This window comes from Hypomesus nipponensis, chromosome 6 (assembly GCF_054491055.1).
Source record: "Hypomesus nipponensis isolate SF chromosome 6, ASM5449105v1, whole genome shotgun sequence".
NCBI classification, from domain to species: Eukaryota; Metazoa; Chordata; class Actinopteri; order Osmeriformes; family Osmeridae; genus Hypomesus; species Hypomesus nipponensis.
The window spans coordinates 6495768-6523408 of NC_140366.1; the positions used below are offsets into that span (position 1 = coordinate 6495768).

At 51.0% G+C, this 27641-nt stretch overlaps 3 protein-coding genes and 1 long non-coding RNA gene across 7 annotated transcripts in view; 3 read left to right on the forward strand and 1 right to left on the reverse strand.

Annotated features, from left to right (window-relative positions):
• The first annotated feature begins 77 nt into the window (after positions 1-77).
• On the forward strand, positions 78-5004 carry LOC146286732 (uncharacterized). Its single transcript, XM_084699302.1, has 8 exons — positions 78-466; positions 581-860; positions 1034-1156; positions 1429-1686; positions 2401-2492; positions 2606-2787; positions 3899-4068; positions 4206-5004. The coding sequence occupies exons 1-8, from the start codon at positions 197-199 to the stop codon at positions 4382-4384; spliced, it is 1554 nt and encodes a 517-aa protein (XP_084555428.1). The 5' UTR covers positions 78-196; the 3' UTR covers positions 4385-5004.
• Positions 5005-5085: 81 nt separating this feature from the next.
• The window catches only part of cep85l (centrosomal protein 85L), a 32700-nt gene continuing 10144 nt past the window's right edge, over positions 5086-27641 (reverse strand). The window contains exons 3-13 of one of the 2 annotated variants that reach the window (XM_084699301.1): positions 21046-21827; positions 13797-13882; positions 12054-12174; positions 11346-11528; positions 10413-10565; positions 9679-9833; positions 9230-9347; positions 9087-9137; positions 8894-9001; positions 8082-8265; positions 5086-7912 (exon numbers count right to left, since the gene is read on the reverse strand). In XM_084699301.1, coding sequence (XP_084555427.1) covers positions 7749-7912; positions 8082-8265; positions 8894-9001; positions 9087-9137; positions 9230-9347; positions 9679-9833; positions 10413-10565; positions 11346-11528; positions 12054-12174; positions 13797-13882; positions 21046-21827 — 2105 coding nt within the window. In that variant the 3' untranslated portion in view covers positions 5086-7748. Of the gene's footprint in view, positions 7913-8081; positions 8266-8893; positions 9002-9086; positions 9138-9229; positions 9348-9678; positions 9834-10412; positions 10566-11345; positions 11532-12053; positions 12175-13796; positions 13883-21045; positions 21828-27641 lie in introns of both variants that reach the window. The other variant, XM_084699300.1, reaches the window with a different exon arrangement.
• pln1 (phospholamban 1) lies at positions 15885-20685 on the forward strand. Of its 2 annotated transcripts, XM_084699303.1 has the most exons (4): positions 15885-15960; positions 16342-16567; positions 18290-18730; positions 19434-20685. In XM_084699303.1, the coding sequence occupies exons 3-4, from the start codon at positions 18573-18575 to the stop codon at positions 19441-19443; spliced, it is 168 nt and encodes a 55-aa protein (XP_084555429.1). In that variant the 5' UTR covers positions 15885-15960; positions 16342-16567; positions 18290-18572; the 3' UTR covers positions 19444-20685. The 2 variants fall into 2 exon arrangements, with proteins under 2 accessions (XP_084555429.1, XP_084555430.1); XM_084699304.1 differs by lacking the exon at positions 19434-20685 and having other exon boundaries at positions 18290-18734.
• LOC146286735 (uncharacterized) lies at positions 22844-27299 on the forward strand. 2 transcript variants are annotated; one of them, XR_014758404.1, is made up of 2 exons: positions 22844-23177; positions 25179-27299. It is a non-coding gene; the product is annotated as an uncharacterized LOC146286735 (long non-coding RNA). The 2 variants fall into 2 exon arrangements; XR_014758405.1 differs by having other exon boundaries at positions 22844-23103.

Genomic DNA, 27641 nt, shown 5'->3' on the forward strand with positions numbered 1-27641 from the left:
TTCCGTCATTGGATTGTTCCGACCTTCCTATATTTACTCCACCACCTTGAGCGTAACGACACTTAAATCAAGGTTTTCATTCGTAGCCCAGGTGTGTCAGGGTGTGCCCTGTTAACTTCCCCCAATTAGAACACAATGGAACGTTCCAACATGATAACCTGCTGCCCATCATGGCAACTGGTAGCACCAGCCAAACATGGAACTGGACGACGTCGTCAGCTGGGAGGACGAGTTGCAGGAAAAGTTCTCTCTCATGTCCGCGATCTCGGAAGAGGCAGGAGAAGATAACAATCTTTGGGAGTACAAGAGTGGAGGCTCAGGTATCGGGATGATGAACTTGAGCGAAGAGATCTTCATCTTTATCCTGCGTAAGCTTGACCCAACTTCTTTGCTGCGTGTGGGGAGCACGTGTCGAACCCTCTTCAGAGTCTGTTCCTGCAACTCGCTATGGAAAAAACACTTCCAGGTAGGTAATGTGGCAGTGAAAAGTCTGCAACATTAAAACATGGGGGGCCACTGATTTGTGGTGTAATATCGGAAATTGTAAACTCGCGTGCATTATGAGTATTGTTGTTGCCAGGTGTCGTTCGGGGTCCAGTTTGCCACAGCTACGTGCTCAATAACAGCAAAGGCCGCGTTCCGCATGCTCTTTATGTGGCGGACGCTATTCAGGAACCTACACTGCAACCGTTCAATGCAGGAGCGGCTGTTCGCTGAGGTTCCTTTTCCACCACAGCGGTATTGGACCCAGTGGCTAGTTGTGGAGGCGACCGTGCCGCTGCCCTCCGTGAGGCTGGCTTCGGCCGACATCCAGGAATTGTGGGGGTTGGAGGCGGGTGTACTGGAGGAAAAAGTCAAAGGTGAGTGACTCGTGTCTTGCGTTCAGGTTGTCTTCCTCCCATTAATCAATACAATTACATGTAATAAAATTACATTTTAGTGGGTCCTGGGGCAATTCTGGTTGTTAATATTTTGAAAGAAGGTTTCTTGGGGCATTGTTGCCATGTACCCCAGCAATGTTTTGTATGTCCAGATAAGGATGAACAGGATGAACTAATGAAGTTTGAGTGGAAGGAGCTCCATGATCTGGCTGTGGAACAACATGGAGGCCTTTCCTGGGTCTATCAGCATGTTCTCAACAAGCAACACTGCCATGGTGGGTTAATAACACACACACACACACACACACACACACACACGGAAACTGCATCTGAAACAATTCTCCCTAGACAAGTCATATTTCTGTGCAGTTATTTTCCTGTAATATTGGGAGTTAATACACTATTGAAGTGGATTCCTATCATATTGAGACTTCTGCATTAACCTCACCAGTCTGTTGCCTCACTCCCGTTGGTTTCCTGGGTTGAGAGGTTGCAGCAGTATGGATGACATCAATTTAAATCAACAAATATTCACAATTTTTTCCAGATCATACTGAATTGGAGACCCTTTTCCACCAGTATACTCAGTGCCGGTTCCAGTGGCTCTTCTCCTATTGGTTGTTCCGTCAGCCCCCGCCCTTTGACCGCCAGCTCCGCTCGGTCTTCCTCCAATGGCGACGTCACAACAAGACTAAGGTGGCGACCTGGGGCGGGACCCTGTGTGACGTCAGGTACCTGGCTTCGCTCCATCCAATTACAGCTGACTACTGGAGGGGCAGACTAGCGCATGGAGATGAGACTCTGGGTAAGTATCTGGGCATTTGGGAGAGCAGGCTTGTTGGACTGTGGGATTATGGATTTTCAGTTGACCAATCTGGAGAGCTCTTCCCAAACTTCTTTGCTGCCAAAAAAGCAGACTGGGAAAAAAGCCTAAGTGTGTGTGTGTGAGCTGTCGATGCCACTTAGAAGTTAGTTGGCGGGACTTTACTCCAGGCGCTTCAGAGCTTTCCACATCCGTACAAAATGGGTTAGTGCCCTGTGAAGATGAGTGGCATGCTGTTATTTTATTTCATTAAACAATTTGCTTTGATATTTTTATACACAAATGCCTACCAGTTGAAAGCAGAAGGGGTTGTAATGCTGAGTCATGAATGCAGCCCAGGTGTACAGACTTGGGCAGACAATTTGAGATGAATGAAACTCTGCTACCAGAGTAATCTCTCTCTAACCCCTCTGTACCTCTTCCATGGTTGTATTGTGAACCAGTAGGCTAACCTATATATAACTTCACCCCCTGTGGAACGGTGCTCGACTGCTCTGCCTGTCTGTAGTCTGACAACCTTTCTACAAAGACTACAAAGCCCACGATGATCCACAGGCCCAGCATGGTGCTCTGAAGAGCTGCTGGCTCCTCTTTCATGTCAACCCTCTTTTCTCGACCATCTTACTCTTGTTCTCCCTTCTATTTCTTCTCTTGCTTTTCTCCCTCGCGCTCCCTCTCTGCCTGTCCCTTTCCAAGGTATCCAGTCAGTGGAAGGCTACTTCTCCATGTGCAGGTCTCTGGTTGCCTGGATCCTCGGCCGTGACTGGGGTCGTCTTAAACGCAGGAAGGTAAAAACAAAACAAAAAAACAACCCAGACGACAAACCAATAACTCTTAAGTTACCATTGATGGAATCTTGCTGCAGAGCTTCTCTCTGTGCGTGTGTGTGTGCGCGCTGCAGGTGTATGAGGACACCCTGGATGGAGTGTACTTGGTGTTACGCCGAGAGCTGCAGGACAAAGTGGTGGAGCACCAGAGGTTCTGGCAGGTTGCCAAGGTCCAGATGACCCGGGTCTGCACCCTGGAGGAGACTGCTGCCAACTATGTCAACTGGAGGATGATTGAGAGCCTGCCCTACTACAAGTAAGAGTCACAGGAACACTCCCATACTATGGTACCCCTTTTTATATGTGTTATGCATGTTTGATTCCCTTCAATCTTCCAGTAATTGTTCAGGAACAGAACTGGGAACCTCGCAGTAATGTTTTTGTTGTGGTCATGTAGAAGGATGTAACCCCAGGCCTTGCCTAGGTGTAGAATTGGTGTCCTGGCTACTTTAACCAGAGCCATTACCCCCATGATGCACAGTATGCATACAAACGTAGGAATAAAGTGGCTGATATTAATATTCTCACCAATGCCTTCCTATGCACTATGCCTAGCTGTCTTGCTCTCTAGAAAGTGATTCTTAACCCTGTCCTCAGGAAACCCCTGTCCTACATGTTTGAGATGTTTCCCTGCTCCAACACTCCTGATTCAAATAAATGGGCCGTTATCCAGCACTGTAGAAGCCTGGTAATGAACATGCATTTGAATCAGGTGTGTTGGAGCCAAGAGACATCTAAAACATACAGGACAGGGGTTCCCTGAGGACAGGGTTAAGAACCACTGCTCTAGAAGGAATGAAGGAGCATGCCCAAGAGGCAGGTGGTCTTTGAAGCCTGAAAGTAGAAGTAGAGATGGAGGGAGAAATGTACCAGGGCAGCATTTGCAGCTTCAAACACAGTGGCTGCAGGTAGCACAGACTGTTGATGAGCTGTTTGAAGTTCAAGATGTACTGTAGGTCACTAAAAACCAATCACATTGATCCAATCTCCCATGGCTTGTTCCTAATGGTCTGAAACCAGCCCTTTCCAGATTCTTGTCTGTTAGCCTGCCTTGAATAGATGCAAAGGTTGTGTTGAACTTCACTACATTTCCTACAAAGCAATGGGCCCCTGTGGAGACGTCTTGTGAATTTGTTTTCATTGCTTAAAATTGATTGTTCTTTGTCCACGAGATGGAACCTTCCAAGGTTCTATTTACTGATTCCCGCTGCGTAATGCCCATCTCTCTCCAACACTTCATCAGATGGGAGGTGTGGTAGAAAGCAGAGGCTTTTTCAAATGTTCAACCATTGTTTGGTGGTTTGTCAGGCGGCATGTCCTTTGGCCGGAATCAAACAGTTTCTCCATGTGACCCCCGTGCTCTCTAGGTTGTACATGGTGTCTGGTAACTCGGTGTACCTGAACCATGTACAGGGCTTCCTCCAGAGGAAGAGGCTGGTACATGACTGGATCCACCTGGAGGAGAACATCTGGGTTCAACAGCTGCTGCCGGAACCCCTCAACAGCCTGCTGGAGTACCACCACAAGATACCACAAGGTAACGACGCCACCACTAAACTGAGGGGGGATCGTTGGTTTTGATTGAAGCTCCATCCTGTGTAGGTGTGTGTGGTGTGGTGTACACGCAAGGGTTATACCGACACTTATTTCTTTCCTTCCTCGTTCTGCCCACAGACAGCCTCCATGGGGACTCTGTGTCGGCCCAACTGAGCAGGGTGGTGTGGCTGTACCTGAACTCTGGCCAGCAGCTGTACCTAGAGGCTGTGAAAGGCCTGGTCCTGCAGTATGCTCAGGCTGGCCTGGCCTGCTACCGCTGCCTCAACCCTGGACACAGTCTGGAACAAGCTAGCTAGCCTGCTGGTGGAACGTCTGCCCGCTGAACTACTGCCAGGTCAAACTATGACCTCATGTTGGAGGTATCCTCAATCTGGGACAGTGTAGGCTGCTTCAGAGATGGACGTTCCTGCTCTAGGCCTGGTAACTCCCAGGGGAGCTAGCTAATGAGCTAATGCATTGAGCTACACACAGTGGCCCATGGCATGCCCAGTAGATGGATAAAATACTTTTTAGATTTTTATAACTGGACTTTATGCACTCACTTTTTAAACCCCTTAATGATTTTTTTTTAACTAGTGTTTTTATCCATTATCTAGCTTTACTTCAATGTTGGTCAGTTTTAGAAAACTTTTTGGGAAGTGAACTTCACACCAAATTTTTATTAGTGTAATAGACTGTACCTCCCTATAATGAAAGAACATTTCTAAAGATTTTTCTAGATCCCCTTTTTTAATATGCCAGTGTTTGGGAGCTTGTGTTTTGTTTATTGATCTGTATCCATATTAACGTAATCAGACTGCATTTGTGACAGTAAATCAATGTTAACCTCCAAGTTTGCTGGAGGCTAATTAAGATTGAAGTCGGGGGACCTGCATTGCTGCTACAGTGGAACCAATAAAACACTTCTCTAACTGGAGACATTGGTCCCATTGGTGATCCGAGGGGGAGGGGGAGGGGGAGGAAAGATGTAGAAATGTTTACGTACACACACAAACAATCCTAGAAAAATATTTTATTTGTCATCTGTACAAATACTTGAGCTCAAACCCCTTCTTGAAAATGGAAAAATACTTGTTAATACTTTTAGGAACATTTTATATTTATATATAAATAGACCTTTGGCATTCATAAATTCTAGCTGCAAAACTAAAAAGCTTCGAACAATATTATAATTTATGAAACCAGATTCCTACGCAATCTGGAGGCCAGCCAGCAGCTTGTATCTTAGAGAGAACCAGCCAAGACAACCATGCTTTCTCCCTTTTTTAGACGCGTCTGTTACACACTGACACATTTCCCTTTTATACAGTCTTCAGAACCGTTCTCACCCTAGAGCTCTGCATGGAGGACACATAGAAATCAATAATAGCTGTACACGTTCATATTCCAAGATCAACATGGTGACGTACGCAAGTGTCCAAGCTTGTCTTACTAGAATGTTTCGCCGAAAAATGTGAACCTCTTCTTGTCGCCACATAACTTGGTTTGGCTTCAGCAGCGATTCTTGGTTGTCCAGTTCATCCGAGCATCTCCGGTACAATCATCTGCCAGGTGTCCTACCAGGTACGGCAGCCACTTTGGCTACCTGAGTGGACATGCCAATGCATTGTTTGTGCCTATGGCTTTGACGGCCATAAAAAAAAAGGTACAATTTACAGTGTCAGCAGGACTAACCTTCATATGGATTCATACACACCCATACCCAATATGCTGTTCTAGTCCAGACTATACAATCCACAATGGGATGCAGACTTCTACTGCATAGATATGAAAGGCACGGGAGAAGGATTACATTCTAATCTGAATGATTACTGAATGTAATGTGCTGGTGGGTGCCACAGTTGCATAGAGAATACCTCAATTATTATGCTATCCCACCATTAACTTATCAAATGTGCCTCTTTCTCAGCATAACTGGTTAATAATGGAGGCAGGGTTTCTAACCATGCTCAACATGACAAACATAGTCCATGCAAAAACACAATGTACTTTTTTTTTCTTTTTTTTTTACAAAACAAAGGCTACTTTTAAAAACACCAGGCTATAATGAATTCCACCCCCCTTTTTTGTATATACAGTATCTAAAGTTGGAATTCAAAAGATTTTATGACCCAATAGAAAACAAGTGCTGTGCTGGTTGTCATGACTGGTTCCCATGGTTAATTCTGGTAGAAGACTAGAGATCAATATTTCTCTGGTCGCCGTGGGTGGAGGGGCTATGGGGCAAAGTGACAAAAGACGTCCACAGATTTAAAGAAGCGCTGGACCTATAAGGCTGCTGGGCCACTCATCTAGAGCAAAGATATTTCTAGAACCTTCTGCACCCGGGGTCATCCCGGTGAACACGCACATACAAACCTTTTGCGTTAGATCTACATGCTACCTGACCTGCTAATGTCAAGGCCTATCTGTGCTTCTACATGTGTATATATTGTACGTGTCTCTGTTCAGTTATAGTCTTGGAGACCGGTGACAGCGATATGCTATGGTCAGTCCTGTCGTTGGTTCCTGAATAGCTGTTTTGGTTGAGAAGACCCCTGAATGTTACCTGAAGGTTAGTTCCTAACCTGGTTTTTAACAGAGTCCAGTAATATTGCTTGTCAAGCAGCAGCTTACTAAGCATCTTATGGTTGTCTCCCCAAAGGGATGAGCAACACCCAGATCTACTGAAGTTTCCTATGTATGAGATCCTAACAGGGGCTCCCCATGTCACTTAGCATTACAGCAGGGGTGTCGCCAGGAATTTAAAACCCCAGAATCATGCCCCCCCTCCCCCCCCCTTAAGACGCCCTGCACACAAAGCACGCTTCATACACCCACTCAAGTACACACACAATCTGATGACACCACAAAGGTTTAAACAGGAAGCAAGGGGGGGAGAGAGGAAGTGAATGTACAGACAGTCATGTTGAGAAGGGCTGAGTCACTCCACACTGTCGACCAGCGATCAATAGCAGAGGGCGGGGAGGCGGGGCTTATTAGGGGGGGGGGGGAGATTTCACAAAAGGTTTCAGTAGGCGACGGTTTAGGGAGGAAGATTCTGATTTGTGGGATCAGCTGTCAGACAGAAAGGCACTTGACGGAGCAGCAGAGTCATTTCCTACTGGCTGGGATTTTGTGGGAGGGGTTTGGGCAGGGAGCGTCAAAAAAAATAAAATAACACACGCATATCACACTTAGGTGGGAGCGCACACAGGAGAGCCAGGGTTCGAATGAACAAGTCTGTACACTAAGACAGGTCCAACAAGAGTTTCGTCCATCGGTGGACATACAGGAAGCGCAGTGAGGTCAGATGACTGATGCTGCCATGGTAACCGGATTCACAGCTTAGCCCTACATTCAGATAGCCGAGGACTGTGTCGCTCCATCTCATAGAATGGGGGGGGGGGGGGGGCTGGGGTGAGGAAAAACTCCTTATACATACATCCACACACGCCTGGGTGTAGACACACACATAAACAAAGTCTTAGTACCTAGTTTCTTTTTCCCTTTATAAAACCAGACTTCCAGGTCTGTGCCAGAGTTCTTTGGACGAGGAGAGAGAGAGGATGGGTGAAGCCTCAGGAGGGGAGGGGAGAGAGGCGGAGGATGGGTGAAGCCTCAGAAGGTGAGGGAGAGCTCGTGTGGCGGCAACGCCCCCTGTCGGCAAGGGTCGCGCCCTCACTGCGTCACACAGTTGTCCCCCATGTCCTGCGCGTAGCGGTCGGAGATGGCCGTCCTCAGGGCGTCCACGTCCTTCCGCAGCTGGCCCACCTCGGACAGCTTGGACTTCAGCCCCTCCTCCAGACCCACGTTGTCGTTCTCTTCCCCCGACACGCTCATCGCTGGAGAGAGAGAGAGAGCGGTTAGCATGACGATAGCACACCGACTCATCGCTAGCAACAAACCGTGTGTGTGCGGGGGGACAGTTCCTCCCGCAGTCACAGTGAATTTATTCAGTGGAGCTGCAAGGGTGTCTCTCTCTCTCTCTCGTGTGTGTGTGTGTGTACTCACACTTGATGCCCAGTAACAGTGCAAGGTTGGGCTCCTTGCCCTGTGCCCTCTGGGTGAGGATGCTGCAGAGGGCCTGGAGATCCAGCAGACACAGGGACATCTCCCTGAGCAGGGGCCCAGCCTCGGTCACCTGGCTGCCGGTCGCCGGGCGCACCAACACCCCCTCCTCCACCTGCCTCTGGTTCTGCGACAGGGACATTCACATAGTGATGAACCGCACCAATGCCGCCACACACATAAGTATCCTTTTCAGCTCAGTGCTACAGGCGACAAAGGTAGTGTACAGTTAAAGAGCATTCAGCTTTTGTAGGTCCGTTAGTCATTTAATAACCAGTCATAGAGCTAGTCACTTCCTCCATCTGTCCATTGCTCCCTCCCCCTTCATCCATTCTCTTTTCCTGCACCCCCACCATGACCTCATCCCTCCACCCCCCCCTGCTCTCCCAGGAAGACCTGATAATTGCCTCTTGTGTCCCTGTCAGCGAGATAATGCATGGTGCCCGGGCTGAGCTCTGCGTGTGTGTGTGTGTGTAAGTGAAAGAGAGGGTGTGTAAGCGCTCATCTCGATGTGCTAGAAACGCTCGACATCCTCCATTCAAAGGCGCACAAACGCGCTCGCCGCGTGACAGGCTCAAACATGCACGAGTTCAGCTCTTGACACATCCCGTATACTTTACCTTGAGACTGAAAGATTAAGAAAGGAAACGGAATTCTAGTGGCTGGTGTGTGTGTGTGTGTAGGGGAGTGTGTGTGTGTGCAGGGTTGTGCAGTGCAGTGTGCGTGTGTGTGTGTTTGTGTGCAGGGTAGCATACCTCCTGCAGGGTTCTGGAGAGGGAGGTCAGGTCCTCCTCCTTCTCCTGCAGCTGACACTGGAGCTCCTCAGATAATCTCCTCTCCTGCTGTAGTCTCCTTTCTGCTGCCTGGACACACACACACACACACATTCAGGTAAACCACCGTTTTGGGGGCCACTGTCCAAGGTCCTGTGTGTGTAAGTAGTCTTACCATCAGCTCCAGGGTCAGCTCCTCTATCTGCTTCTTCTGATTGGATATCAGCTAGAGAATCACAGATACGCCATCAGAATCTAGCACCACACACACCTCTCAATGGGAAACCCTCAAAAGACTGTGTGTGTGCACGTATCTACCTTGCTGTTCTGCTCCTGCTGCTCTACAAGTCTACTGTTCTCTGCTTCCAGCTGCTTCAGGTCCATCATGGGAAGCCGCACACCGTCTTCCAGACACTGCTCCACCTTGGCCTGCAGGCTGGACCGCACAGTGACACACATCAAGCACCCCCGACGTATAAAAACCCGACAATACTTAGTAGCTGTGCACCCGCCTGGAAATACTTCTTCGCCGGCCTTGAAAGACCGGTTCATGAAACATTTTAAAGAGAACATTTTCAAGTAACCTTTTATCAGCGGCAGACTGACGGAGAGAGAGACTGAGCGAGAAGGGAGAAAATGAAATAGGAGAGAGAGAGAGAAAGACGGGAGAAACGAGAAAAACGCTGAGAGAACGGAGGTATAATGGGAGACGAGGGAGAGCGGAGGGGGGGGAGGTGAGGAGAGACGGCGCGGCGGGGCGCTCCCACCTGTGAACGGCAGCCATCAGCTCCCTCTCCCTCCTCCCCTGGGTCTCCATGAGCGTCTCCTTCTCCCGCAGCAGGCTCCGCTCCTCCTCCAGGCTCTGCTCCAGGCGGCTCGCCTGCTCCTGCAGACCCTCCGCCTTCTTCTGCACCTCCTCCAGCTGGAGCACGCACGCACACACACACAGGGACGTTAGTATTTACAGTTACCTCGTTTAGGGGACACTTTTATCCATATCCAAGCAACCGACCAATAGAGCATATAGAAAGTATGCAAACAAACACACTCACACACACTCCACTCAACACGCCTACACTGTGTGCGTCTTTATTCCCACACCTGCTGATTAATATCGACATCTGGTGGTCAGATTGCATACTACACCATGCCAAGAAATTAATTACTATCTTCAGGTAAATTAAACTGATGAGTATTCAATCAAATGATCATGCAGGGAGAAAGAGGAAAAAAAAATCTGTGCTGAGGGTTTAACAGCCAGTGGAGTTAAACGACCGTCTGATCCAATCAGGCTGCTGTATACCATCTGTTCACATCAGAGGTGTGTGTGTGTGTGAGTGCGTGTTTGCATGCAAGCATGTGTATTTTCTGTGCTGTGTGTGTGTGTGTGTGTGTGTGTGTCTGTGCGTGTGTGTGAGTGTCTGTGTGTCACAGTGTCTGTGTGTGTCAGTATGTCTGTGTCAGTGTGTGTCAGTGTGTGTGTGTGACAGTGTGTGTGTACCTGCTGGGCCTGTGTCTGGACCTCGTCCAGGGACGGCAGGTCGGCCAAGTATTTCTCCAGGGTCTCGATGCGCTGCTGCTTCTCCTGGTTCTGCTCACTCTCACGCTGGCACTTCTTCTTCAGGCTGCTGATGTAGCGGTCACGAGTCTTCATCTGGGGGACAGGTGGTACACACGTAGAGGGGTCAGTATGAGGTCTGCTGTACAGGGTCAGTATGAGGTCTGTTGTACAGGGTCAGAATGAGGTCTGCTGTACAGGGTCAGAATGAGGTCTGCTGTACAGGGTCAGAATGAGGTCTGCTGTACAGGGTCAGAATGAAGTCTGCTGTACAGGGTCAGAATGAGGTCTGCTGTACAGGGTCAGAATGAGGTCTGCTGTACAGGGTCAGAATGAGGTCTGCTGTACAGGGTCAGAATGAGGTCTGCTGTACAGGGTCAGAATGAGGTCTGTAGTACAGGTCAGTATGAGGTCTGATGTACAGGTCAGTATGAGGTCTGATGTACAGAGTCAGAATGAGGTCTGTAGTACAGGGTCAGTATGAGGTCTGTAGTAACAGGTCAGTATGAGGTCTATAGTAACAGGTCAGTATGAGGTCTGTAGTACAGGGTCAGTATGAGGTCTGTAGTAACAGGTCAGTATGAGGTCTATAGTAACAGGTCAGAATGAGGTCTGTAGTAAAGGGTCAGTATGAGGTCTGTAGTAACAGGTCAGTATGAGGTCTGTAGTACAGGGTCTGTATGAGGTCTGTAGTAACAGGTCAGTATGAGGTCTGTAGTACAGGTCAGTATGAGGTCTGTTGTACAGGTCAGTATGAGGTCTGTAGTACAGGTCAGTATGAGGTCTGTAGTACAGGTCAGTATGAGGTCTGTTGTACAGGTCAGTATGAGGTCTGTAGTACAGGTCAGTATGAGGTCTGTAGTACAGGTATGCTACCTTCTCCTCCAGCTTCTTGATGTCCTCTGCGTACTTCTGGGCATTCTGCTTCAGGAACTCATTGAGGTGGATGACCTCCAGCTCCGCGGCCGCCAGCTTCCTGCCAAGCTCCCCCCCCTCACAGCACAGTGGCCTATCAGACACTTGCAGGGGTGGGACCAGCGGCATGTCGTATGACGGCTCCTGCTGATGACCAATCAGAGGCATTAGATAGTGTTGTGTCTGAAGATGACCAGTCAAAAACATTAGTGTTCTGAGGTGAGAAGACACAAACCATAAACTACTCAGCGCTAACACAAATATACTGTCGATAAATAATAAACAACAATACAACCCAGTTAGTAGTATGTTAGTAGTGGGTTAGGACTGGGAAAGTATGTTGGTTTACATTGTGTTAGGTAGAATACACAACTAAAAAAGCACTACAGTTCTTCCTTCGGAGAGAAGTGAAGTTTCAAAAAGATTGAATAGAATATAGAATTACACAGGATGATGAAGCCTCCCTGTGTGAGAGAGTCAGATGGCTGAGCGGTTAGGGACGGGCTATTAATCAAAAGGTTGCCAGTTTGTGCCAAATGACGTTGTGTCCTTGGGCAAGGCACTTGCCTCGAGGGAATGCCCCTGTAATTACTGTAAGTCACTCTGGATAAGAGCATCTGCTCAATGACTAAATGTAATAACTCATTGGCTGTTCCTCTGGCGGTTTACCTTGGTGGTTTTCAGCATGTAGGGCTCATCACAGCGCCCTCTCTGGCTCTGGAGGACCTGCTGGGCTCGCAGCTCGTTCTCCCTGATCCGCGCATGAAGCTGCAAGATCTGCTGCTTCTGCCTGGAAGCACAAAGAGATAACGGGCGTTTATCAATCCAAAGAATGCTAGGAACGTCCTTGGGTTCTTGAGGAGAACGTTCTTGCCAAGCGTCCTTGCGAGAACGGTCTCGCAAGACCGCGATGACGGGGGAACAATTTGAGATGCACGTGTTCTTGAAATGACTTCTGGGAAACCAGATGTGTTATCGCTGGCCAAGTTGCCATCCGATGCATCCTCGATAAAGGGGGCGAATCAAGAACACTTCCGGGTATTTTTGGCGTACTTGGTGACTTGTGTTCTTTGGATTGGAACCGTAATTGGGTTCGTAAAAACGAGTTCGCAAGAACACAAGAATGAAGAAAAAGGTGGATTGATAAACAGCCAACATCCCTGTGACTCTGACATTGGCCATCTCTGCTTCGGTCTGGTGAACACAGAGAACTGATTACACTCGAATAGGCCATATGCTGTTTCTGTCTGGTGATCACGGTGAGGAAATCACATTGACTCTTGAACAGCAATCTACTGCTTCTGTCTGATGGCCTCCTGTGTTATTCATGATATGATTCAACACTAGTGGACAGGCTAGAACATAACGTTCTGCCTGTATCTCCACAGACTCACTTCTAAACAGGTACTGAGCTTGGCTACTATGTCTTGGGTCCTACAATTTTAGTCAACAGACAGATGAAGGCTGCTGTTCTGCCACCACTTTAATATCTCTCCAGAGGACTTTGTGTGTGTGTGTGTGTGTGTGTCCTTGTGTGTGTTTGCGTGTCTGCAGAAGTACCATCCATCTGCCCATGCACAGAAAATGGATGACGCATAGAATTTTACCCAGTAAAATGTCACATTTATTATGATTTGGTAATGTGTGTGTGTGTATATGCTTCTTTGATATGGGCTGTCTTTTCTGCCGACAAAAATAAACGAGAGTGCTGATAAATGCTACAGAATAAATCTCAGAACACTAAATGCAGTGTAAGAGGGTGGCTATGTGCTTGTGCCAGTGTGTGTGTGTGTGTGTGCGTGTGTGTGTGTGTGTGTGTGTGTGAGGGTGTGTAGTAGTGTAGCTCCCATTTATTAGGGTCCATTAACGAAACCGATGTAGTTTGTCTGATGAGTGTCAACTGTAAAACTGTTACCAAGCTTATTGGTTGTTTCTCACTGCTTGTGTCACACCAGGAAACTGTTAATTTGCTGGCGGAAGCCCAACATGTCTCATTTACACACACACACACACACCAACACGCGCACACACACCCATCCCCACACACACAGCTGCAGTTCAAAGCATTGTTGGTGTGTTCCGTTAATCCTGGTTCTATGTGGCCAAGAGACAGGGTGATGTTCTCTGTCTGCAGACCTGGCAGGACTTCCTCCACTAAAACCACAGGTCACCCTGGCTATGGCACACACACACACACACACACACACACACACATACACATACACACACACACACACACAGTTAATGACAGTCTGAAAGAGGACACTGTGTGGTGTGCATGGCTGCTTGCTGTCACACTGACATCAGCTCAAGGTCATTGCTTGGCCCATCGGCAGGTGAGGTAGCGTGCGTGTGTGTGTGTGTACTGACGTGTGTGTGTGTGTGTGCACCCACGTGTGTGTGGGTAGGTACCTGTCTATCTCCAGCTCTCTCTGCCTCAGCAGACCCTCTTTAATCTTCACCAGAGTGTTGACAGGCAGCGACGTTCCGGCGAGCATCTGAAAGGGAAACACCAAACACAGGGTCATCATGAGCGTCATCATCAGCCCTCATTTCAGGGGTGTCACCGTTATCCTCGCAACGTCCCCTCTCCTTTGGTGGGTCCGGCATTTAAACGGAGAGATGACGTGAGAACGGAAGCTTCCGGTCTCCCTCAGAGGCTGTCCCACTCCCAGTGGCTGTGGCCTCCACCCACCCCCACCCACACCCACCCCCCTGTCACATCCGGCTTATCTCCACGACCCCCCCCCTCCGACCCCCACTACCCCTTTCCTAGGAGTCCCTTCAGCGCCGGCATGGTGTGAGCGACAACGTGTGTGAGATGGAGCTGTGTGTGAGAATGTATATGTGTGTGTGTGTGTGTGTGTCTATGATTCTATGAGAGTGTGTGTGTGTGTGTGTGTGAGGGGGCTTATCTTTAGGCTTCCAGATGGAGGGAGGCCATTCCCAGAACTCTCCCTACACCCCCTCTAAGAGCCCAGCTGAGAGCCTCCATTACAGGCTGTGTACAGGTCCTCCCAGCCACTCTGCCAGGGGCAGCAGAGGGTGTCCTCTCGGGGGGAGTTGGGGAGGGAGAATGGGGGGGGCCGAACAGAGGCGTCTGGATTCACACGGTACGCTCCCTGAGACCCTCTTCCACCATGGGCTATTCGGAGAGGGTGCCTAGCATCCGTTTCGTACAGCGTGGTTGACCAAACAGGCCTCCTTCAAAAAGGGTTCAACAAAACAGGGCTCGAAAATGGCGGTTATAAATAGGCTCGACTGTGGAAGGGATCTGGGGACAAGGGACGTGCACAACACCTTGTTTCAATCATCTGTGTGGGTGTGTGTGTTTGTGTGTTTGTGTGTGTGTGGGGGGGGGGGGGGGGGCAGAGAGGCTGTGTGAGACGGAGGTTTTGATGGACGAGGTATTTTTGACCAGTTCGCAGTTGCCGTGGCTACAGAGCTTACCAGGGGTGTGGTTTAAAGAGAGGGCTACGCACCTGCCAGTTCTAGGCTTTAGAAAAAACGGTGGCTGGCTCTGGCTGAGCCTGGTGCTAACCCTAACGTAGCCATGCCATTCACACACTGTGTGTGTGTGTGTGTGTGTGTGAGAGACAAGCTCAGATATGTCAAGAGAGCAGATAGAGTGGATTGCAGGGGGGGGGGGGTCCCGGTGTCGCCAGACAGTCGGTAGCCAAAGAGTGTGAGTGAGTGTGCGAGTGTGCTCGGATGACTTCAACTACCCGGCAGGATCTTCTTACATGCTTCTCCTTCGTTCCTGAGCAGCTAAGACATCTACTGTGAACATCCGGAACCTTCCCCGCCATGTCGGAAGACAAACGCCTCCTCCACAGACTGTGGCCCTGCTACTGCGCCCTCACACACACACGCGCACACACACACCCCACACGGCTGATCTCAGCTGCGGGTGTGAGTGTGTGGACGTGGAGCCCTCTCAAACAGCCCTCTAGATCACATCAACCTGTTGTATTCCCAACCTGCTCGCCAGACTCACTTTACAGCACTCTAATAACCAGTCTCTCCTCTGAGGTGTGTGTGTGTGTGTCTCAGATATGAAAACATTTATCATCTGCCACACACACACACACACACACACACACACACACACACAAACATGGCAGCTTTATCCATAAAACACGCTGAGAACGCAGAAGGTCAAACCCAACTACAGAGAAGGCCATGCTAACTAATGACAGTGTGTGTGTGTGTGTGTGTGAGAGAGAGAGGGTGATTATGTCCGTGATTACCATGGCGCAGCATGGAAAGAGGAGAGGCAAGGCCATAGAGGACAGGGACAAAGCTCGAGCACAGCTCGGGCAGTTCCTAATGTGTGTGTGCGCGTGCGTGGGGGGAGCGTGTGTCCACAGGGCGCGGGCATTTGGGCGCGTGCAGAGGAGGGTTCCAGGTCTTTCCAGTCCTAATCTCCCATCTCTGGTGACGGCCCTCCTTCCTCCCATTCCTCGGTTCCAGCCCATGCCACCTTTTCTACAGCAGGCACAGGCCTGGAACCCGCCGGAATCAGGCCCCGTCTTCCTGCGCCAACGACTGGAGCTACTGGAGACGCTGGTCTGAGGTAACAGAGGCAGGGGTCCCACCCTCTCTCGCGCACAAAGGCAAATTCACCATTGCAGACGGCAAAGTGCTAAAACCGTATGACGCCAGTTATCCCTGTAACATCCATCGGACGTGAGCTCAAAGATAGTCGTAGTTATTTCCGGATATTCCCATCACATTCATAATCTCGTTCGGGACTCTCCTGTTTTTTTTTGTGTTTTTTTTTTGCACATCTCTTTCCTCCTTCACTCCCCATCCTCCTTTTGTTCCCGCCCCATTCCTGCCGTCTCTCTCTCTCTCTCTCTCTCTCTCTCTCTCTCTCTCTCTCTCTCTCTCTCTCTCTCCCTCCCTCCATTCCTCTTTCTCTCCGCCCCTCTTGTTTTCCATGCCTTATGCCCAGCGTCTGAGTCCACAACCAGAACCTCGCCTGACACACAAGCAGTCCAGACCAGACCAAACCATTTCAGACCAGCCCAGACCGGTACTTCACCCTCGCCAACAGCCAGACCAGCACTCTGGGACCAGCCCACCCATCGCAGACCTCCCGCCATCCAGCCAGCAGCCAGCCAGGATCAGCAGGCATCGAGCAGCCTCTCCACCTCTCCACCTCCTGTCCTCTAAAGCAGGTAAGACTAGCCGCTCCACAACCCCCCCCCAACCTCGCAGCTTCTTCTGGTCCGGTGAGTTAGCCGAGCAGCCTGTTAGTTTAGCCGTGTTCCTCTCTACAGGAGGAGGACATGCTGACGAGCTACAGACTGGTTAGGATTTCAAATGTGTTAATTGTACTACATCTACTTATGTCCTCTTTAAACCAATATTCTCATTCAGTGCAAACACACACACGCACACACAGAAGAGGTAACTACATTACTGGTGTAAAAAGCTAACTGTTCCCTTACTAGAACACATTTGCATCCAGAACAGCACTGGAATTTGCATTGACTGAAATGAGCAAACTGGACACAAAAGAGAGTCTGTAGACAAAAATGACATGGCAAAAACACACACACACACACACACACACACACACACACACACACACACGTGTATACATACACACCCCAAGCAGCCAACACTTGTCCATTGACCTGTCATCAGTTTTGGTTTGTTTTGTACTGGCAGAGACATTAGCCTTTGGCTGCACTAATGTTGTAACGCGCACGCACACACAAAACATTGCTAGCTGATGCCATCATGGAAAGCTCAACAGAGGGGCTAAGCTCAATTGAGACCTCCCTCCTCTAAACGCCTAACCCCACACACACTCACAACGTTTGCCAAGAGACAGTTTAGAAACAAAAACATTCACATTATTGGCTGGGGAATCCTCTATTCCGAAATGCTTCCTTTTTAGGTTCTGTTCAGTAACTCCCTCTGGCAGTTCCCTCTTAGAAATACTGCAGAGGTTTAAAGCAAACACACCCCACATACTTCATGTCTGTCAGTGGTTTCATTTCAAAAAGCTTAGGTATGCTTGATTTAAACTTTATTAGTGCCAATTGGGCGGGGGTGGGATGGGGAGATTGAGCCCATCTTGGGAGAAACTTTCCAGAGACCCAGGTTAGTTTGAACCAGCTTGGGCTCTGTTGCCTGACCCGGGCTATCAGAAAGTATATGAAGGTGAATTTGATTTGACTCACAGTTCGTACCCATGGGACTGTGGTCCAGCGGTATGTTGCCAGGCGCCTTCAGCCTCCAGTGTGACCCTAACTGACCATGAGGCTAGCAGAGGGCTTGGTGACAGGGTTACAGTTGCCAGGGGGCCGATTAATGAATTTATCATTCTCCGACGTGGCTGTATGTGTCTATATGTGTGTGTGTGTGTATGTGTGCGAGTGTGTGTGTGTGTGTCTTATCACTACTTGACTCCCAGCCCCTTAGAGCGTGTGGTGCTGAAAGCACCTTCCTCCTGGGCAGCGATGCCTCTGTGTGTTATCTCACTCGGGTCATGTGACAAGGGTGGGTCCTGAGCCTCATCCCTATTACCCAGAATCACCCCTCATGGTCTCTCAGGTCAGGCCTACTCTGGAGTGGATACTAGAGATCCTCTTCAACACACAAACACACACAGTGAGACAGGCAAAGGTCAGGCCTAAGAATACCTCCTGGTTCCTAGTGGAGGTATGTAGCTGGGGTATGTAGGTGGGGAGGGGGCATTTAACGGCACCCCCCCCCCCCCCCTTCCCCCAGGGCACTTAGCTGGAGCCGGAGAGATAGCCTGTCATTAGACAGACTGGGGCACAGCCTGAGTGTCCTTGCGTGTTTCTTCGACGGCGCTAACTGTCCATCTATTTGCTGTTGCTCACCCCCTCCCACTTCCCCCCCCCCGCCTCCTCCCAACCCACTAGGTCACCCGGATCTCTGGTCCTCCTCCCTCCCTCATCTCCTCCACCCCCCCCCCCCCCCCCAGACTCCACCTCGGCCCTCCCGCTTCCCCGGACACGCCTGCGCCGACCTCCCGCCGCCACTCGAGGGGGCTGCCGCACCTGCTCTCTCGCCAGCGAGCGTGGCCCAGGCCGTCCCCACGGGCCTTCTCCACCTCCGCCCCCCGGCCCCCCCAGCGACGAGCCTCCCGCTACGTGAACCACCCCCACCCCCCCTCCCGCTCCTCCGGCCCAGCAGCCAGACCACATGGAGAAGGTGCAGCACATGACCCGCTCGGCCTTCAGGCGGGCGTCCATGGCGGTGGACGTTCCTCCGCAGGCCAGGCAGAACATGCAGGAGCTCTTCGTCAACTTCTGCCTCATCCTCATCTGCCTGCTACTCATCTACATCATCGTCCTGCTCATGTGAGGGGGGCGGAGGGGAGGGGGCCGGGGGTGGAGGGGGCGGGGGGCATTGTAATCGATGTGGAAGGGGCTGGGGTCCCGGGGAACCAGGGTGAATCTATGGGCTGATGGAGGAGGGGTGTGCGTGCGTGTGGGTGGGTGGGTAGGTGGCGCGGGTGTGTGTGTGTGTGTGTGTGGGGGGGCATTGACTCTCTAAGGGACTGGGAGGAGGGGGGGGGGGGCATGGAGATGATCTGTTTATAGAATAATAGATTCGAAATTGTGGTTTGAATTGAAGGGTATCTGTGAGATCAGACAGCTGAGTTAATCCCACTAGGCATGGATAACCAGGCACCTGTCGAGGTCTAACTCCATCATAGCCGCTGGAACACAGGAGCCTGGACGGTCCCCTCTGTCACTGCCCGGGGCGGAGGCCTGGGCCATGGCAGAGCCAGGCTGCTATGATGCTCAACACTAGGGGGCAGCACTGCCCTCTGTCTGTCACATGCTCTCCCCCTGCATGCAACCACACGACTAATGTCAACGGCCCACTGACACACTGCTTCAATAAACTGGCAATGGAAAACCTGACTATTGAGTGTGTATGTATGTATGTATGTATGTATGTATGTATGTATGTATGTATGTATGTTTGTTTGTTTGTGTGTGTATGTGTGTGTGTTTGTTTGTCGGTGTCTCATTGGCCCCTTCTTTCTCCAAACAGACCACTGTAGCTGAACCAATGACCATCTATCCACCCATCCACCCATCTTCTACCCTATCTTCTAATGACACAATGCCGTCTCAATCTGCTGCTCGACTTCCACGCTCGTGCGGACCGTGACCTCACATCCTGTGACGTCCCCTCCTTGACGTAGCTGCAACTAGGCCTAGCCAGCGATCCGCTCCAGCCCACATATGGAACGGCGGAGGGGCACAGATCACACAACGCCTGAGCCCGGAGCCGTGTGACGACAAGCAGCAACACAGTTCATCCTCTTCTGCTAGCTGGCACACACGGCATGCATGACTGCTACATTGCTAATGCAGAGCCGACATCACCCTGTCACACATGACGTCACCCATGACGTCACACATGATGTCACACATTCTAATTATCTGTGCTGTGGCGCACGGTGATGTCACACATGTTGACGTCACACATTTACATTTAGTCATTTAGCAGACACTCTTATCCAGAGCGACTTACAGTAAGTACAGGGACATTCCCCCCCCCGAGGCAAGTAGGGCGAAGGCCACAACGGCATTTGGCATGGCGGGGAATCGATCCGGCAACCTTCTGATACTACTAGCCAGATTCCCTATCCGCTCAGCCACCTGCACCCCTCACACACTGATTTGGACACGATTGAATGACTCCTTGGGTCACACACACACTGTTGATGTCCTTGTACAGTCCGTCACACACTGAGGTCACCCACGCTGATGATATAACTACTAACGACGGACATAAGGCTAAAGCTAGGCTGAATATATCATGGTTGAGACAACAATGTCACCACAACGAACGCAGGAGTTTGGATTTCATGGGACCAGAGAGAATTTGTCTCCAATAGCAACAGAGCCCCAACAGTAACTAACTGTCAGGGTTAGCTACTGTTAGCCTTTCCAGTTCAATTTCACATAAAGACAACCAAGTATGTGGACATAAAGCCACTTAGAGGCCAAATTAGGCTTATTTTGTCATCCAGTTGGGCATTCCATGCATATTTATCCATTCCAATTTTACTTGAGCAAAATACACATGGTCTCATGGGTAACCGACGGACGTTTCTCACCCTTCACATATTGTTCCGATAAAGCAGAAAGTCACATCCCTAGTCCACTCTGGAACTACAGCGATACTACAGTTCCCAGAAGCAACAGTTTGACATGTCAATCTTTCTGCGTTCCTCAGTTGCTGTAAGACACTAACAAATAAAAAGACTGGCTCATAGTTCAGATTTACAACGTGAGGACCTGGTCTGTTTTCATTCAGTCACAAACGTCCACTCAACAGCAGACTTCATTGATACCAATAACTGGTTCATTTATAATTGGACACTGGAAAGTTACGGAGGAAAGCAATTTTTTTTGGGGCACTGAATGAACATGAGTGAACTCTAGCAGGTCTCACAGGTAATGTACCTCTTCCACCACAAGGGGGAGACAGAGACCCATGCACGAGCTGCCAGTAGGCACAGACTCATCCAAACTGCCTGTTCTACATTTCTACTGCCATCAACCTTCCCCTCTCTCTCCATTCCCTCCATCTTTCTTTCATGCCTCCCTCCCTCTCTCCTCTACATTTCACTCCCTCCCTCCTCCCTTCTCACCTGGTTTATCTCCGCCTCCTGCCGCAACCTCTCCCTCTGTTGTTGCTCCTGTTGCCACGCCGACAGCCCCCCTCCCGTCTCCGGTCCGTTGCGCGCGGCGCCGGCGCAGGCCTCCGGATCGGGCCGGTACTCCATCTGTTCACTCAGCCACATCTGCGTCCGGACGGCCGGCTGGATGGGCGAACCTCCCGGAGCCTGGTGTCCCAGCGGCAGGCCTCTCTGGCTGGGCAGCACCAGGCTGGCGGCCGCCCCCGTCCCCGGAGCCCTGCTCTCGGTTAGCGCACCGTAGCCCAGGTCCAGACTCCGGGGCTTCAGCGGGGAGCCGCGCGCCGGGTCGTACCGATAGCGGGGGTCGGCTCCCGGGGAGCGCAGCTGCAAGCCCTGGGCGAGGGGAAGGTAGGGCTCGGTGGTAATGGTGGTGGTGGAGCCCCCCAGAGGCTCCTGGCGGTAGCCGTACAGCAAGCCGCGGTCCAGGGAGCCGTGGGGGTCGTAGCGGTAGCCGCTCGCCCTCCCCGAGGGGCAGGCCTTGTCCGGGGCCGAGAGACGGGTCAGGGAGGACCAGCGCCTGACGGGACGGGGGTCCTGCATGTCCAGGCAGGGGTCCGGAGGGCCGGGGGCGGCCAGCTGGCAGGAGGAGCTCCAGGGGCTGGCCGTGCCCGGGGAGGGGCCGCAGAGCTTGGAGCCGGAGGAGGGCGAGGGGGAGGGCATGACGTGGGCAGTGGGGATGCCCCCCCCGGAGCGCAGGGGCTGGAAGGAGGGGGTGGTGCTGGAGCTGGAGTGGTCTGGAGGAGAGAGAGAGAGGTGGGGAGTCAGGTAGTTGAGCGGTGAGGGAGTCGGTCTAGTAATCTGAAAGTCGCCAGTTCGATTCCCTGGCCGTGCCAAATGACGTTGTGTCCTTGGGCAAGGCACTTCGCCCTACTTCCCTCGGGGGGAATGTCCCTGTACTTACTGTAAGTCGCTCTGGATAAGAGCGTCTGCTAAATGACTAAATGTAAATGGGGAGAGGAGAGAGGAAAGGCAGGCAGGAAAACGTATATGTGGAATATGCCGTTTTTCTCTACCAACTCGATAATAAATAGGATAGGGTACAGGGATGAAGTGCGTGTTAGGTGCTGGTCAGTGTGTGCGTATTATGACTGGCCCATATCCATTCTGGTCCATAAATAGACAAATCAAAGAGTCCTTATGTGTCTCCATGCATCTCATTTCAACAAAAGAACTCTGCAATGCAGCAGTTTGGGATACAAGAAGGAAAACAAGAAGTCGGGGTTTGAGTTTGTTGCGAGTGCGTGTTCTGTGTAGATCCATTTGGCCAGACCGAGGTGCTGGTTGGCCAGAAAGCATCGGGACATTTATTGCTGATTGGCTGTGAGTGTGTCTATCATCAGCCTTCATTCCAACAATTAGAGCAGCTTGTTTACACATCATAGCACCTCCCCAAATGTTCCCCTCTCAGTCCGACAGGAAGTAGTCTATTATGACCAACAGGGGCAAACCCTCCCCCAACCCTGGCCTATCCCTACCCCCAACCCTGCCTGTCCACCCCCCCCCCCCCCCTTCTTCACACCCTCCCCCCCCCCGACCACCAACAGTGGCCCGAACCTACCCCGAAATCGAATACTAGACACAGTTATCGACACTCTCTGCCCCGATCCCGCCCCCTTACAAAACCTCCCCAACCCTACCCAACCCTACCCCCAGCAGACTAGCTAACTATCCCGCCCCCCCCCCCCCCCCTCTCTTCCCACTGTCTGACCCTATGCACTTTCTGGAGGCTGGCTAATTGTTTCACATGACTGACCAACAAGGTCAGCAGGCAGACAAGATCTGTTTGTAACGGTAACGGGGCTACAGCGCGACCTGATGGATCCGTATCATATCCGAATCATTCAGCAACCCACCACAAACCGGACGGGATAGGACTGTATCACGGATGTAGCCATGCCACACTCAACACTGGTTTATTACAGTCAGAAGAGCGGAGCATCCAACCCTTAATGTAGGAGAGGGGCTCATCAACAACAACAACAAAAGTTTTCTACTTTTGGTCCTGAAAAGGTCAGCGATGAGTCAAGGCCTTTTACTGGCTTTAGGATTACAGATTCTGGAGACGCTTCACAGTCCCAGAGAAGGTGAGGTAAAGAAAAAAGAGAGAAGGAGATAGAGAGATCGAGAAGAAGGGAAAGATAGAGAAGTGAACCTAGAGGTAGAGAGTTGGGGAGGCTTCTCAACAGAGCTCTCCTTTGTTAACACTTGTGTGTCAGGGCAAATGCATAGCAGCTGGGGAAGACTGTGTGTGTGTGGGTGTGTGTGTGTGTGGGTGTGTGCCTATGCACGCTTTCTCAGACTGTGAAACAGCACATTCCTGAGACAGACCTGCTGGCATTAGACCACTCTCCTGTGGACACTCGCGCGCGCGCGCACGCGCACACACACACACACACACACACACACACACACGACAGCCCACGCCAAAGGTCAAACATAAAGTGTGAAAAAAACAAAACAAAAAAGCCGTTTCTCGCTCTACAGTTGTTGAGAGAGCAGGAGGGGACACCCTCTGACGCTGTTGGCCAGACGGCTGGCAGAAGACCCAATGACAGAACAGCAGCAGACGCAGTGAAACACAGAGTATACTTAGACTAGGAGTGGTGCTCAGACTAACCAGAGGTCTAACCCAGAGGCGTGTTGAGAAGCAGTTTGAGCCTGCAAACTGTGGCCTGCTAGAGGTTCAGACTCAAATCGAATCTGGCCTTGATTAGGAGTCTCGCGCATGCACGCACACACACACACCCGTCACACATTCATGTTTGTTATTCATGACACAGTCAAAGTGAGGCTTTTGGGGAGGAGGCCAAGGTTTTAATAACTGGCTGCTTTTAACAAGCTGAACGCTCCTCCTCCTCCCACACCGACCTCATCTGGTCCCGGTTAAAACGACTGCCGAGAGGGGAAAGGACTGAGAGAAGGGGGAGAGAGAGAGAGACAGAGACAAAGAGAGAGACAGAGACAAAGACAGAGACAAAGAGAGAGACAGAGACAAAGAGAGAGACAGAGACAAAGAGAGAGAGAGAGAGAGAGAGAGAGAGAGAGAGAGAGAGAGAGAGAGAGAGAGAGAGAGAGAGAGAGAGAGAGAGAGAGAGACAGAGACAGAGACAGAGACAGAGACAGAGACAGAGAGAGAGAGAGAGAGAGAGAGAGAGGCGGAAGCCGAGAGAGGGGCGAGGGAGAGACAGAGAGAGGAGAACTAGGCCTATAAAAGCCTGAGGCTGGCAGTACTTAGTCCTCCCGTGATGGAGCCCCCGGGCTAGGGGGAGCCCAGGCAGTCTAAGGAGGGCGTGCGGCGGGATGGATGCAGGGGTTACTAACAGTCACACAATCGTGTCCCAGATTAGGGTCCCGTCTTCCTGGGAGGATGGATGAGTTTGTCCTCTGTGCTCTACTTGTGGTGCCACACTAACCTACCAGTGGTCTCTCAGACACACGGCAGGGGAAGGGGGATCAATACACACGATGTCGGAGAGGAGAAGATGGCGATGGAATGTGGGTCAACCTATCCGCATTCCTCGGCGTACCCCCCTTTTCTGTCGGTTCTCTCTCTCCCCCCCTTTCTCACGTCTCCCGCCTCTCCCTTTCATCCCGTCGCCGTCACCGTCATGGAGGAATCTCTCTCTCTCTCTCTCTCTCTCTCTCTCTCTCTCTCTCTCCCCCCTCCGTTCGTCCGCTCGCCTCCTCCCTCCCTCTATTTCCGTCCTCTCCTTCCTCTGTTCCGGATAACGCGCGCTGCGCTCGGTTGTGATATGTGGCGCTATGCGATGCTTCGTCGGAGCCGTCCCGTTACCTTTCGGAACGTCGTCCGCCTCCTCAGAGTCAAGTCACACAGACACACACACACACGCAAAGATACACACACGTCTGTGTGATGCAATGGGACATTCCAGGCAGCAATGCTGTTACGGAGAACTGACCGATCACACTGAGAACTGACCGATCAGGCATCAAAACAAGACTCAGCTGGTCAAACACAGCTATGTCTGTCTGTCTGTCTGTTTTATGGGTTTACTAACCTGTCTGCCTGCCTGCTGATCTGTTTATTAACCTGTCTACCTATCTGTCTGTCTGCCTTCCTACAGAGGCAACTACAGCACTATAAACAGAAGTACAAAGCCATATAAAGCAAACGTCCTCAACGACACACCGACAGACTTGCATCTTCTAATGGTGGATTCAGTTCCCGGGGAGTGTGTGTGTGTGTGTGTGTGTGTGTGTGTGTGTGGGGGGGGTGACAGATGTGTCCTGAGTTTATTTGAACAAGGCCCGGGTGGCCCCACGTGGAGTGAAAAATAAACAAACTGTTTTTAGCTGAAAGAACCCCCACTTATATAACGGGATAAAAGTCCCTGCCATGATGCAACACTGGGAACTGGGCCTGGAGGAGTTAAGCTATCAGCTTGAGTAGGGCTGAGGAGAGCGGTGAGGGGATGAGAGGAGGAGAGATGAGGGGAGAGAAGAAGAAGAGGAGATCAGCCATCACAGGAGAGCAACCACCACAACACTAACAACCGCCAACATTAGTCTCGGCGCAACGGCCTGTAACACAGTTAGGTTGTTGTTGAAGGAGAGGGAAGAGGAGGAGGAGTTCTTGTGAAAGAGCCAGCGTCATCCCTGCTAAGGGAACACGCTGTCTGATGTTATGTTCTGCCAACCAGGCTTGTTGAGCAATTGCACACACACGTGTTAACCCACCCTCCAGCCTTGTGCATTCCTCTGTATGTGTGCGTGTGTGGGTATATAGATGTGTATATATTGAGTTTCATTGTGAAATGAAGAGAAAGTGAAAATATGTCAGAGGGCAAGCCTGTGAGCTTGTGTGTGTGTGTGTGTGTGTGTGTGTAATTCCTGAGAGTTAGAGTTCAACTGTCCATTTCACACATCACTGTATGGTGCATCGCCAACATTGCAGAAGGTGTGATTCTCTCTTAAGGCACTGTCTTGGCTCATTACATAACTTGTACAGTATGCTAACTATGTTAGCCAGCTAACAGGTGTCAAGGTGGTATACATTGTAGCCTGCAGGCTCGCGAGCGCTAACGTTAACAGGCCCACGCCTGAGAGGCACATGACATGCTAGCCTGTTAGCGCTGGTGTTGTTCCCGCCACATTAGCTCGTATTTAGCAACACTCTCTTGTTTCACTGAACCAGGCCCTGGCGCCATGGAGACGATCACCAGGCAAGATCACATGACTGAGGGATTCAGAATGTTCTAAACTGGTCCTTGTTGGAGTCAGGGTTATCGTCAGTGTGCAACTAAGGGTCCTATAAAAAGATTATCATTATGTATAACAATTTCTTTGGTACAAATACATAAATAATTGATGGTATATTCTGAGTATCATCTGGGAAATGGAGGAAGGAGTCTGTTGTGCAGGTCTTTGTACGTGTGTGTGTGTGAGGGTGAAGGGTCCAGGTTAAATTCCGCCCCTTGGCCAAACATCCCGGACATTAACCTGAGGACCCCTGAATAGCTGTCCTCCAAGTCGCCCGCCTCAGACGTGTGCTCAAGACCTAAAAGGGAGCCAATCAGATCTCAGCGGCGGTTGCCGAGGACGCTCCCGGTGACAGCTTGCCTGTCCTGCCAGCTGCCACCAGACTGTCAGGCGGCCGTGATGTAACCACTCTGCTGTTGCATCACCATGGACACCCCTTAGTACCAGGGGACTGGCACTTCAACAAGCACGCCGTGGCCCGCAGGACTGATGGACTATGGATGCCATTACGGCCGAGTCTGTCAAGGGGTTGTTCCGATGTAGCCCCAGGGACAAGAGCAGTGGACTGCTACTTTCCATGGCGTGAAGTATCACCTTTAGCCAAGTAACAGCTGTACTGGGGACCGTGTGTGTGTGTGTTCTCATCCCACTCATGAGTCTGTGTTGAAACAGAGGATTGCCCTGGAGGCTAAATTGAGACACTCAACCGGCCCTGGCCCCTAACCCTGACCTCTGACCCTGACCAATAACGGATCATCTATTTCATTGGTCCCTGGTGTAGCAGTTAGTTTCCCGCACTTAGCTCCTAGCAACAACCGACCCCTGAACATGCAAGGTTCTGGATAGGAGCCCTACGATCTAACTGAATCCTCAAAACAACCATCAACCACTAGTGTCTCCGAACCCTGCACCTACTTCCCTCGCATGTACATGTCTCTACCGCTCTCATTCCTCCACACCATAAAACTAGGCGTCAGCAGTGCTAATTAGAGTGTTTCACTGACTCCTGTTCTACCAAGGCCGGTTGAAACAGGCCCGGACAGGAGGGAGGTGAGGCTGCGGAGGAGACGGCTGGAGGCTGGGGAGGAGAGACAGGGGGCTGGCTGGGGAGGAGCGGCAGGGGGCTGGGTGGGGAGGAGAGGCAGGGCGCTTGAGGCTGAGGTTGGGCGAGAAGGGGAGCAGTTAGATGGCCAGGGAACTGAGGCTAGGAAGTGCTGAGCCATCAGCTTCGCTATTCAAATTGCAGAGCAGGGAGAAGGAGGGAGAGAGACACAGAGAGAGAGAGAGAGAGAGAGAGAGAGAGAGAGAGAGAGAGAGAGAGAGAGAGA

Coding starts and splice junctions, on each gene's coding strand:
- LOC146286732 (XM_084699302.1), top strand. CDS start 197: ATGGAACTGGACGACGTCGTCAGCTGGGAGGACGAGTTGCAGGAAAAG. Junction 467..580: donor TATGGAAAAAACACTTCCAG/GTAGGTAATGTG, acceptor TGTTGTTGCCAG/GTGTCGTTCGGGGTCCAGTT. Junction 1,687..2,400: donor GCATGGAGATGAGACTCTGG/GTAAGTATCTGG, acceptor TCCCTTTCCAAG/GTATCCAGTCAGTGGAAGGC.
- pln1 (XM_084699303.1), top strand. CDS start 18,573: ATGGAGAAGGTGCAGCACATGACCCGCTCGGCCTTCAGGCGGGCGTCC.